The 12,996-nt window shown below is 35.2% G+C and overlaps 2 protein-coding genes across 2 annotated transcripts in view; one reads left to right on the top strand and one right to left on the bottom strand.

The window, feature by feature from the left end:
- Positions 1 to 7,868, top strand: part of LOC107686665 (fatty acyl-CoA reductase 1-like) — a 23,226-nt gene extending 15,358 nt beyond the window's left edge. The window contains exons 9-13 of the mRNA XM_016483749.1: positions 1,486 to 1,613; positions 1,801 to 2,013; positions 4,973 to 5,102; positions 5,294 to 5,421; positions 6,867 to 7,868. Coding sequence (XP_016339235.1) covers positions 1,486 to 1,613; positions 1,801 to 2,013; positions 4,973 to 5,102; positions 5,294 to 5,421; positions 6,867 to 7,029 — 762 coding nt within the window. The 3' untranslated portion in view covers positions 7,030 to 7,868. The remainder of the gene's footprint in view (positions 1 to 1,485; positions 1,614 to 1,800; positions 2,014 to 4,972; positions 5,103 to 5,293; positions 5,422 to 6,866) is intronic.
- Positions 7,869 to 12,777: 4,909 nt separating this feature from the next.
- The window catches only part of LOC107686677 (dickkopf-related protein 3-like), an 8,133-nt gene continuing 7,914 nt past the window's right edge, over positions 12,778 to 12,996 (bottom strand). The window contains exon 7 of the mRNA XM_016483761.1: positions 12,778 to 12,854. Coding sequence (XP_016339247.1) covers positions 12,849 to 12,854 — 6 coding nt within the window. The 3' untranslated portion in view covers positions 12,778 to 12,848. The remainder of the gene's footprint in view (positions 12,855 to 12,996) is intronic.

The following is a 12,996-nucleotide window of genomic DNA, read 5'->3' as shown; positions in this document are numbered from 1 at the left end:
ATATATACTCAATACTAGCTGTAAAACTTGTTTCAGTGAGAAATCCTTCTCACTGTGATTTAAGTTGAGCGATATAACTCCCTTTTAATGAAGCGTTTCTGAGAATATGTCTCAATGCCTTTGCTGCTGTTGTTACTGTTATGACAACAAACATGTCTCTAGTTAACTCTTAAAACAGGTTTGACTAGGACTATGATGAGTGACTGAAATACAGTCAGACTGGATACATTTATATCTATTTATATCAGCGATATTAGATGAACCACAGTACAAGTTTGTACTGAGTCTTACTGTTTACATTTTCTACTGGAACCATTTCAACCATAGTTAATTAGTTAAAATACAAATCAATATTTGGTTATAATCAGCATTGTGTTGCAGTTGGAGCAGTCCTATTATAAGTAACATGACTCAACAATGAGGATTTTTTTTTTTCTCGTTCTGCTGGCCCAGTCAGAACTGTAGTTCAGATTTGTGGTTGCCCTTCCCATATTTTTACTGCCCAAGCCACAGAAGTCTTTTATTTTTAATGTATCAGATAGAAGTGCATATATATATATACTGTATTACACCAAGAGCTTGTAACACTCCAAAGAGAAAGGAAAACTTGAAATCGCATCATATGACCCCTTTAAATATGCCAAGTGTTCTAATAATTTTAACCACAACTGTGTATATACAGTATGATACTTAATATTTTATATAATAGTATATTTGTTATATATTTAGTGTATAATATAGTGTTTAGTATTCAGTATAAAATATTTTATTTATTTATTTATATTAAGTATATTTATTCTTTTTTTTTAGTATATTGTGTTTAATTTAAAATAAATTACAGTTCTGTTAACTGGTATGAAATACTCTCACCATCTTTAATGTTGAGCCCTGAATTTTACAATATGATGCTTTGAAAAAGATCTTAATATTTTAGGGTTGGGTATCGATTCAGATGTCCCGATTCGATTTCGATTCACAAGCTCTCGATTCGATTCTTGGTTTGATTCTCGATTAATTGAATTTATCCTAATCAAATGAAAATTAAACCCTTTTATTTTTGGCAAACAAAGTGCTGCACAACAGAGGTTTACTCTTAAAATTAAAAAGAAAACAAATGTGATTATTTCTTTAAAAATAAAGATTTATTATTAGTAGTAGTAGTAAGATATGACGGTAGTTTTCTCAAATTAAACGGTAAAATGCTAATGAATTGACTCTCAGAGCACAGAGCAACTGGAGATGATATTCGTGTATTCATATCATCATAGTGAGACAACAGAGGCTGAAAACATAGTGAGCGTCGTCCGCGCTTTAGTATGTGTGTAGTAAACAAAACAGTGCGCTGCACCATCCGCCATTCATTCATTGCGGAAATCATGGCGCCTTTACGTGTGATGTCAAATACTTCCACAGATTTGTAATATTACTATAGTATTTCACCTGAGCATTGCAAATTACGCATATTGCTTTGTTCTTGGTTCGCAGGCATTCAGGCGGCCAAATGTAAATCTCACAACCAATCACCTTATCAATCAGTACTGGATTGCTGTAAGCCACAAGGCGCCAGCATTCCTATATGATCTCTTCCTCAGGATGTCAGGAAGAGAGCCCAGGTAAATCCGACTGTTTCGCCCCTTTCTTCCTCCCCCGCTTCCTCCTCCACGCTCGGTCTAGCCGTCACGTGTCGCTCTCCGTGTCTTGGGCAAGGATGCATAACCCACTCGGAGACTGGGTTCTGCACACTTCCCGCCCACATGTGTGTGTGTGCTTATCCGTGTGTGTTGTGTAGCTCTGTGTTTAAAATGCTCTTGTATGTTGTATGCCTGTATTCCTCTCCACAGAGTACTGCATAAACATGACGTTCAAGACCAACCCCTTAGAACAGGCTTTCAGACGCCCCAATGTTAACCTGCGATCCAACCCTTTTACCAATCAGTACTGGACCACAGTGAGTCACACCCTTCCTGCCCTGCTGTATGACGGGTTTCTCATGTTGACGGGTCAGAAGCCCCGGTAAGGTCTTCAGTACCCGCTTCTCCACCCCTTTGTCCTCCCTCCTCCCCTCCCTCACCTCCAGCACTGGGTGTTGGGTGCGTGGTGTGGCATGGCTGGCAGGCCGGCTGGGAAGGAACCGCTCAGGAACCACCTAGCCTGGCCATCTGCTCGACTTCATGGCATCGGACAAACGCTGCTGCCGGGCTTCCATAAAGTGCATGGAGTCCTGCACGCTTTTTTTTTGTGGAAAAGGAGATGGATCCATACCATAATACCATCTTTTGGTTTTTTTTCTTCTGAGCCATGCCATTAAGTCTTCAAGAGAGGTCTTTTGGTCTGCTCTTGTAGCACATGAATACATAGTGGATGTTGGGAATGATAGTTTGGTTAACACAGCCTTTACTCACTAAGCAGGTCAGAGTGCTCAGCTCAGATCAAGTGCACTAATATTTTCCATCCAAAAAGCCAAACTGATCCGAGAACAGCACTCATAAATAATGGGGCCAGGTACCAAACTCTCTGCTCTAAGAATTGTTTTAACTCGGTGGTTTTCAAACTTGGGTCCGGGACTATATACTAAATTATACAATTGTTTATACATTTTATAATAATTTAGAAATGTATTTGAATTGTACATAATTTTATATTTTTTTCCCGCAAAAGTTAAACTGTAATGTGTTTTATTGGCAATATGTGTTTTAATTTGACAGTGCTCATTTTTTTCAAATTTTGATTCTGTTTTCTAAAGACTATTCTGAAATCAAGATAAAAAATGTTATACTGTTAAATTAAAAATATTTTCTCTTTATATCTCTTTATATAACTTTCTATGGAAGAGGATTAGGGCCAAGCAATAATAAAAAAAATAAAACCATCTTGAAATAAAAGTCATTACAGTATAATGCGAGATTAAACTCGTTAAATTTCAAGAAAAACTGTCAAAATAAAATGTTGAGAATAAAATCATTACATTTCAAGAAAAAAGTCGTTAACTTGTTCATTTTCGAGAAAAGGATGTTAAATTTCAAGAAAAATGTCCACGAGCATTACTCTCTACGACCTATGCCACTGCAGATGCAGTTTAACACTGTCCAACGAGATCAAATGAACATGACACGTGTTTATTCTCAGCATTTTATTTTCACATTTTTTTCTCAAACTTTCTCAAGTTTTTCTCGAAACACGAGTTTATTCTCAAAGTATACGTTTATTCTCAACATTTTATTTTGACTTTTGTACTCAAAATTAAACATGCTTTTTTCCTCGAAACAACAAATTTATTCTCGAAATTTTATGAGTTTATTCTCAACATTTTATTTCGACTTTTTTTCTCAGTTCTTTCGCGAAACATGATTTTATTCTCGAAATGTAATGATTTTTTTTTACAGTGAAAATATATATTAAAAAAAAATATATTTAATTATTAATTTATAATATGTCTCAATGCGTGTACTATTATTTTTCTCACGCCAATGTAAACGCTTCTTTACTCATATTCACTAATATACAGCTGCCTGTATCTCTTAAAAAGGTGGTCTTTCAAAAAAGATGGTCCTTGGTGTTAAAACGGTTCGAAAGCCTCTGGTTTAACCCACCAAGATAGAAATTACAAGTTGCACTGGATGCATATTTGACAATTATCCATTCATGCAAAAATGCTTTTAATTGTAGGAAGTAGATGTGTTTGGTACCTGGAGATGAAACGACGGGTTATGCACCTTAAATCTGAGGTCTTTCAGTTCAATGTTACTTTCTGCTCATGCAGATTCAATGAATTTGTTGTGTATTGCTGATATGCATCTGGTTTAAGGTGCAAGTGTTTGTATAATTGATTGGTTTTAACACCATGAGAATGTTTTGAATTTGATTTTTAAAATGAGGTGTTCTAATACAATGCATGTAGTCATTCCCTATCCAACCCATAAGAGATCTTGATGGGGGAAACTGGGCGTTTCTGGACATTTGCATTCAACTTCAACAGTGCTTTGTCAGATAAAGCCTGAAATTTGGCATACTTGTACGTCTGGTAGAGTTTATAGAGGTACACATAGCATCACACAGAAAGAATCAAGAATCTTAAGTACACAAATGCGCCCAGGTGCCCTACAAGGTCCTGCAAGGTTTTAACAGTGTGATCATTGTTCAGCCAAATCATGGGAATCCACAGTCGTGTTTGCCAAAGGTTTGTGGTTCAAAAGTGCTGCAGTGGGATCTAACCTGAATCAAATACACCACAGAATGAATGGGTTGGAGAATTATTATTTTTCACTAACTGAGGAGTATTTGTTTGTGTTTTTTGTTTTTATTTGATCTTTGTTTTATTTTACTTTTTAATATTTATTTTTGTTTTGTTTGTTTTTATTTTATTCTATTTGTTTCATTTTTATTTAGTTTGTTTTATTTTACTTGTTTAATCTTTTCAGTTTTTCAATTTATTCAATTTGTTTCTCTTTCTTTATTTTAAATTTTATTTGTTTCATTTTTATTTTGTTTTATTTGGGAAAACTAACCAGTGGAAGCCAGTTTTTTGCCTTCAAGTAAAAGAAAAAAAACAAACAAAATTATTTCTTGTATTTATGACTTTGTCTCACAGTGCAAATTAATATCTTGCAATTGCAACTTTATTTCTCGTAATTGATAGGTGATATCAAACATTGTGAATATTTCATATTTTAAGCTTTATATCACTTTTTTTTTTTTTACTATGAGGCAGAAATGGGCTTCACTAATAACCTCTGTTTTTTATATAATAGAACATTGCATAGAATTAAATGTTTTGTTACTATCACTAAACATTAAGTCATTTACAAGCTGTGGTTTCTTCAAACTACTGACGTAGTCTGTCACCATCTGCTCTTATTAAACCACTTGCCCTTTTGAGGATTAAACGAGAGCCATCCAAGCTCATCTAAAGCTAACGCTCACATGTCTCTCCTTTTCTCCCTTCGCTCCCTGCGTTGTTTCCGTGGCGACGCAGGATGATGAAGACAATCGCTCGGTTGCACAAGGCCATGATGGTGCTGGAGTACTTCACGAGTCACTCATGGGTGTGGAACATGGACAACGTTACCATGCTCATGAACCAGATGGGATCTGAGGACAAGAAGGTGTGTGTGTGTTTATGTATTAATACACTCACAGTCTGCCATTGGCACAGTTAAATGAGTCGCATCTGTGATTCTGAATCATGTCACTTAAAATGTGTTGTCAATGAAACATCCATTCAAGTGGCTCATGGCTCTGACTTTTATCAATGCTTGAACTCAATGAATGTCTTAAACTTCTTTTTCTTGCTCAGGCATTTAACATTGACGTCAGGCAGTTACACTGGGCAGAATACATGGAGAATTACTGCATGGGCACTAAAAAGTATGTTCTCAATGAAGAGCTGTCAGGACTCCCGGCGGCACGCAAACACTTGACCAAGTAAGTATTGAAGTTGTCTAGGTTACCTTCAGGATAACTAATAAACTAGAGGGACATTCACAGTAATATGGTAGCTGCTGCGCTGTCATATTCAACTGCTCAACTTTGTGGCATTCATGTGGGACAGAGACATGAATGACTTTTGGTCGCTGCGAATAGATGTAAGCATTTGGTTTTCCATTTACATATGTGAAATATAGCATATTGAATAAAAATTCTAAATGGAAATTCCAAGATGCGCATTCAATTTCCACAATGCACATACATGCCTGCTTGAGGTGGATACATTTATTCACTTGTTTTATAGTCTGATGGAAACTTGTTTTCTGAATAAATTCCTAGATAGGCAAAGTCATGTGACTTTACCTCACTTTTGGCCGGTTAACACTAGGGGGTTTTTTGTGGCTAGGAATGCATCATATATCAGTATCATACTGGTAATTGGCCAGTATGAGATATTTTTAATTTATTGTTATCAGTTGCATAACAAATTTTTCATAATCTAACGCTCCCTTAGTTAATCTTAAAAAAATTAAGACTGTAATTTCAAATATTTAATTTTAGTATTATTTTTAATTTATTTAGACAAATTAGTATGGAATTTTAATATCAACCATTTATTGTTATCGGCCATAGCTTGGAAAAAATGACTGGCTTATCAGTATTGGCCAGAATTTTAATATTAGTTTTAATATGTATTATTTAACATGACACAATGTAATATATATTAATATTAATTTTAATATCTAATAAGTTTTTAGTGATTTTAAATATGTGAAATATATTACTGTTCAAAAGTGGAATAATTAAGTTTTTTTTGTCTCTTATTCTTACCAAATCTGCATTTGTTTGATTAAATGTACAGTAGAAACACTAATATGATAAAATAATATTACAATTTAAAAGGACAGTTATCTATTTGAATATATTTTAAAATGTAATTTATTGCTGTGATGCAAAGCTGAATTTTCATCATCATTACTCCAGTCTTCAGTGTCACATGATCCTTCAGAAATCATTCTAATATACTGAATTTGCTGCTCATTTATTATCAATTATTATTGGTACTCAATTATTAATATAGTTCTTATCAATGTTATAAACTAATCAAATGTTAAAAGGATTCTTTAAATGGAAAATTCAGAAGAACAGCATTTATTTGAATTTGATCTTTTGTAACATTATAAATATATTTACGGTCACTTTTGATCTATTTAATGCATCCTTACTGAATAGAAGTTATTAATTTCTTTCTTTTTTTTCTTTTTTAATCTTACTGCAAAACCATTGAATGGTAGTGTATCATGCAACAAAAACTGTTTTCAACATGGATAATAATCAGAAATGTTTCTTGAGCAGCTAATTAGCATATTAGAAGGATTTCTGAAGGATCATGTGAAACTTTTTCTTTTTTGTCAATTTTTCTTTGTTTTCTTTTCCTGTAGGCTGCGGAACATTCGCTACACTTTCAACACCATCTTGGTAGTCTTCATCTGGCGCATTTTCATCGCCCGTTCGCAGATGGCCAGAAACATCTGGTACTTCGTCGTCAGCTTGTGCTTCAAGTTTCTCTCCTATTTCAGAGCCTCCAGCACCATGAGATACTGAATCCACCCCAACTGTCCTTTCCCACCCCTCTCTCCCGACGGCTATGCACACACTTCTGCTTTGCGATACTCCAGACTCTGAGGGTCAAGCGTACGGGCGTAGTATCCGCTATCCTCTCTTCCTGCGTAAATGCGCCCTCAACATCACAGGGTGCAAGTGCACTCAACTGCTATGTAGAAAGCATGAATTGTCAGGGCTCGAGGTCTATGAAGCTCTCTCAGCACAATGAGAGCGACTGCGTTCGTGCCGAGAGCGTTTGAGCACTTACTGTGCCTGTTGCACATCCTGAACGCAAACAGGTTGTGGGCGACTCTTGATTATTATAGTTTGCATACCTGCTCATTCTTGTTGGCGGCATTGGCCCCTTTCCAACTGTAATCAACGAAGCACAACGAGGGGAAAAAAATGAGATGGCTTTGTCTCAGCTCTGTGCCTACAATTTAAAAATTACCTTCATCATGTGCCCAATGTCTTTATACAATTCATGTCTTTTGCCTTACTTCTTTCCGATACCTCTCACCATCTTTGAGACGAAAGTGATTGATGTGTCACCAAATAATAAGCGTCTCGAGTGTCTGATTCCAGGCCTTATGTTTGTCTTCAAAATCTCTTCTTCAGTCAATACCAAAATGTTATCTTGAAATAAATTTTTTATGTACTACTTGATGTTTTTGTGAAAGCAATCAACCGCTTTTAGTCAAAATTTCTCTGATATTAATAAACGTGTTCGTTTTCCCCAGAAATGCTAGAAAAGGCAAGCCTCAGTTTGTTCACCTGCTTAAACCTGTTGCCTTTTATGAATTATGAGGCTTATTAATAGTGCTGTCAAACGAATAATTGCAATTAATCGCGATTTTATTTATATAATATGTGTGTACTGTGTATATTTATTATGTATATATAAATACACACACATACAGTATATATTTTGAAAATAATTCCATGTATATATTTATATGAATATAATTGACATTATATATAAATATTTTAAATGTTTAAACATAACATATTTTTCTTAAATATATACATGCATGTGTGTGTATTTAAATATACATAATAAATCTACACAGTACACACACATATATTATATAAACAAAAACCTTTATTTTGGTTGCTATTAATCGCGATTATTCGTTTGACAGCACTACTTATTTATAAACATGAGCAGAAGGGTTTGCATCGACGGTTCGTCAACAGCCGTTGATGTTTTACAAACAATTTACAGATTTGTTTTTTAAAATGTAATTTATTGCTGTGATGCAAAGCTGAATTTTCATCATCATTACTCCAGTCTTCAGTGTCACATGATCCTTCAGAAATCATTCTAATATACTGAATTTGCTGCTCATTTATTATCAATTATTATTGGTACTCAATTATTAATATAGTTCTTATCAATGTTATAAACTAATCAAATGTTAAAAGGATTCTTTAAATGGAAAATTCAGAAGAACAGCATTTATTTGAATTTGATCTTTTGTAACATTATAAATATATTTACGGTCACTTTTGATCTATTTAATGCATCCTTACTGAATAGAAGTTATTAATTTCTTTCTTTTTTTTCTTTTTTAATCTTACTGCAAAACCATTGAATGGTAGTGTATCATGCAACAAAAACTGTTTTCAACATGGATAATAATCAGAAATGTTTCTTGAGCAGCTAATTAGCATATTAGAAGGATTTCTGAAGGATCATGTGAAACTTTTTCTTTTTTGTCAATTTTTCTTTGTTTTCTTTTCCTGTAGGCTGCGGAACATTCGCTACACTTTCAACACCATCTTGGTAGTCTTAATCTGGCGCATTTTCATCGCCCGTTCGCAGATGGCCAGAAACATCTGGTACTTCGTCGTCAGCTTGTGCTTCAAGTTTCTCTCCTATTTCAGAGCCTCCAGCACCATGAGATACTGAATCCACCCCAACTGTCCTTTCCCACCCCTCTCTCCCGACGGCTATGCACACACTTCTGCTTTGCGATACTCCAGACTCTGAGGGTCAAGCGTACGGGCGTAGTATCCGCTATCCTCTCTTCCTGCGTAAATGCGCCCTCAACATCACAGGGTGCAAGTGCACTCAACTGCTATGTAGAAAGCATGAATTGTCAGGGCTCGAGGTCTATGAAGCTCTCTCAGCACAATGAGAGCGACTGCGTTCGTGCCGAGAGCGTTTGAGCACTTACTGTGCCTGTTGCACATCCTGAACGCAAACAGGTTGTGGGCGACTCTTGATTATTATAGTTTGCATACCTGCTCATTCTTGTTGGCGGCATTGGCCCCTTTCCAACTGTAATCAACGAAGCACAAGGAGGGGAAAAAAATGAGAGATGGCTTTGTCTCAGCTCTGTGCCTACAATTTAAAAATTACCTTCATCATGTGCCCAATGTCTTTATACAATTCATGTCTTTTGCCTTACTTCTTTCCGATACCTCTCACCATCTTTGAGACGAAAGTGATTGATGTGTCACCAAATAATAAGCGTCTCGAGTGTCTGATTCCAGGCCTTATGTTTGTCTTCAAAATCTCTTCTTCAGTCAATACCAAAATGTTATCTTGAAATAAATTTTTTATGTACTACTTGATGTTTTTGTGAAAGCAATCAACCGCTTTTAGTCAAAATTTCTCTGATATTAATAAACGTGTTCGTTTTCCCCAGAAATGCTAGAAAAGGCAAGCCTCAGTTTGTTCACCTGCTTAAACCTGTTGCCTTTTATGAATTATGAGGCTTATTAATAGTGCTGTCAAACGAATAATTGCAATTAATCGCGATTTTATTTATATAATATGTGTGTACTGTGTATATTTATTATGTATATATAAATACACACACATACAGTATATATTTTGAAAATAATTCCATGTATATATTTATATGAATATAATTGACATTATATATAAATATTTTAAATGTTTAAACATAACATATTTTTCTTAAATATATACATGCATGTGTGTGTATTTAAATATACATAATAAATCTACACAGTACACACACATATATTATATAAACAAAAACCTTTATTTTGGTTGCTATTAATCGCGATTATTCGTTTGACAGCACTACTTATTTATAAACATGAGCAGAAGGGTTTGCATCGACGGTTCGTCAACAGCCGTTGATGTTTTACAAACAATTTACAGATTTGTTCCGCTCATGTTTTATAAAGCGCGAAGATTGTCTCTTGCCATTATTTATTAGTGTTCAGGTTATGAGCTTTTGTACATAAAACATGTTGTCTTTTGCATAAAGCTGTCTGAAAATGTCGGCTTTCAAAACGTACGTGAGATGTACGCTAATTTAGCGTCTTTACGTTCTTTAGCGCTTCGATCGAGTCCGTATCAGAAGAGGGTGAATGATCATTTGTGTTCTTCTTTCCTTTTTTCACCCAAATTATTTTGTGAACTGTCTGAATGTTGAAGTCATGCAAAAGAGCTAATGGATGTATGTTTTCTATATCATTCTATTTAGATAAAGCACTGTAATTTAACATTGTCTGCTACCAAGTATTTTTCATGTTTGAAATAAATAGGAAGTAATTGTTTATGACGCGAAATGACAAGTGAAACGAAGAGATGTAAATACACCGTATAGGCTACTTTTATGGGCACACGTGCTTCGGATCACAATGTCAAGTTATGTTTGTCATACAAGCCAAGCTGTTTGCACAGCTTAAAGGGATAGTTCACCCAAAAATGAAAATTTGATGTTTATCTGCTTACCCCCAGGGCATCCAAGATGTAGGTGACCGTTTCTTCAATAGAACACAAACGAAGATTTTTAACTCAAACCGTTGCAGTCTGTCAGTCATATAATGGAAGTGAATCGGAATCACGGCTTTGAGAGTAAAAAAAACGTACACAGACAAAACCAAATTAAACCCTGCGGCTCGTGATGATACATTGATGTGTAAAGACACGAAACGATCGGTCTGTGCAAGAAACTGAACATCTTTTTACCTCTGAGTCACCGCAATGTCCAACTGTCCTGAGCGCATTCACAACAGCCGGCGCGTGACGATGGCTGATGATGGACCATTGACACTCTTATCTACAATCTCAATTAGGAGTGTCAATGGTCCATTTGAGAGATAGGTGGCGGTAATGCACTTATAAGTCTGCGATCCGCCGTAAAGCAAGAAGAAGAAGACGCGTCACGTGCCGGCTGTTGAGAACGCGCTCAGGACAGTTCAGACATTGTGGTGAATCAGAGGTAAAAACCTATATAAATACTGTTCAGTTTCTTGCACAGACCGATCATTTAATGTCTTTTCACATCAGTGTATCATCACGAGCCGCAGGGTTTAATTTGGTTTTGTTTGTGTATGTTTTTTTGACTCTCAAAGCCATTCCCACTCACTGCCATTATATGACTGACAGACTGCAACGGTTTGTGTTCAAAATCTTCGTTTGTGTTCTACTGAAGAAACAAAGTCACCTACATCTTGGATGCCCTGGGTGTAAGCAGATAAACATCAAATTATCATTTTTGGGTAAACTATCCCTTTAATATCATACTAGGAAACGCTAGTTGATGGATATTGTTACTAACTGTGTGGATTATAGATCAACTATTCTCTTTTCTGTTAACTGATTAAAAAAAAAATCCTTGCCTTCATTTTAGCGCTTCTGTGAGGATCCATATTTTTATGTGGGAGTTTGAGTGGAATAGTGATTTTGAAAACGAGTTTTGTGTAATCAGGGTCTCAGTAAGAGTATATTTTTACCCCAAAATAGGGTAAAATAAAGGAAAACTATATTGCGCGCGCCCCCCCCATAATAGTCATCTATTATCTTTATAATAGTCATCATTATCTTTGTAGTTTTCTTTGTGATGGGCAAAATTAAGCTTCATAGGGTTTCTTTTGTGTGTGTGTGTGTGTGTGTGTCAGGTCACCTCATGTTTCATTTCCCACAGTATTTTATAACATTTTCTTCCTTAAGATCAAGCTGAAGTCAGGCCTTGATGGGACAAATGTAGATTGTTTCCCTTTCTTTTTGTCTGCCTTAATTATATGTAATTTTTTTGTTAAATATCCTGTAACTATCAAGAAATAAGTGAACCGTTCCCCACAATGTTATGCTGTCTGTTTTCTGGGAGAATTGTAATTGCTACATTAAAATGTCAGTGGAGGGTTAAAAATCAATGGGTGCCTTTCGTTTGTGAACCAAAAGAAAAAGAATAAACTAAGTGAACCTGTTTTTCAGTTTAACGAGTCATAATTGGCTAATTATTTTATGGTACTTAAGCGCAACTTGCTGCACTAGGTAGTAACCTAGTATTTTAATGATAAAGCTTATATAATAGTTCATGAGTTGGACTGTAAAACCCTCACAGATTCACATTTGTGTGAAAATATGCCAGTTAAATGGCTTGCCTCATCCATATCTATCACAACTCAACACTGCCATCTTCTGTTCACATTTCAACAAGCGATTTAAATAAAAAGTTTTGCTTTTAAACATTTGCTTTTCAAAACTCAGACAAAAATGTCCAGAAATCATATTTATTTGGAAGGAATATAATGCCCAGCTATGTCCACATATTCAGAACGATGTCATTATTTATCAAAATATTATACTTTTTTAAAAACATTAATTTTGTAATTGTATTTGTTGTCGGTAGTAGTGGCATACAAATCACACCAAAAAACGTTATTAATTAAAGCTCTTCCAATAAATTAGGACGAGAAAGAAGGCACTTTAAGGTTACAAATAAAGACAAAATTACAGATTACAATAACGATGAAAATTCAGTTTCACTGGGAACAATCAGTCTGCATTTCCTTCACCAGAAGCATTCCTCTCATCTACACACACTGATTTATTCCTGTAACATAAAACAACAGAGAAATTTGAGTCTTTATTCTCTGGAAAAAATCTCTATTAAATATACATTTAAATATATGTGACCCTGGAGCACAAAACCAGTCTTAAGTCGCTGGGGTATATTTGTAGCAATAGCCAAAAAT

Source organism: Sinocyclocheilus anshuiensis, unplaced genomic scaffold (genome assembly GCF_001515605.1).
Source record: "Sinocyclocheilus anshuiensis isolate Anshui unplaced genomic scaffold, SAMN03320099.WGS_v1.1 scaffold1102, whole genome shotgun sequence".
NCBI lineage: Eukaryota > Metazoa > Chordata > Actinopteri > Cypriniformes > Cyprinidae > Sinocyclocheilus > Sinocyclocheilus anshuiensis.
Note: the sequence above shows the minus strand (reverse complement) of the source record. Positions and strands in the feature narration are given on the sequence as shown.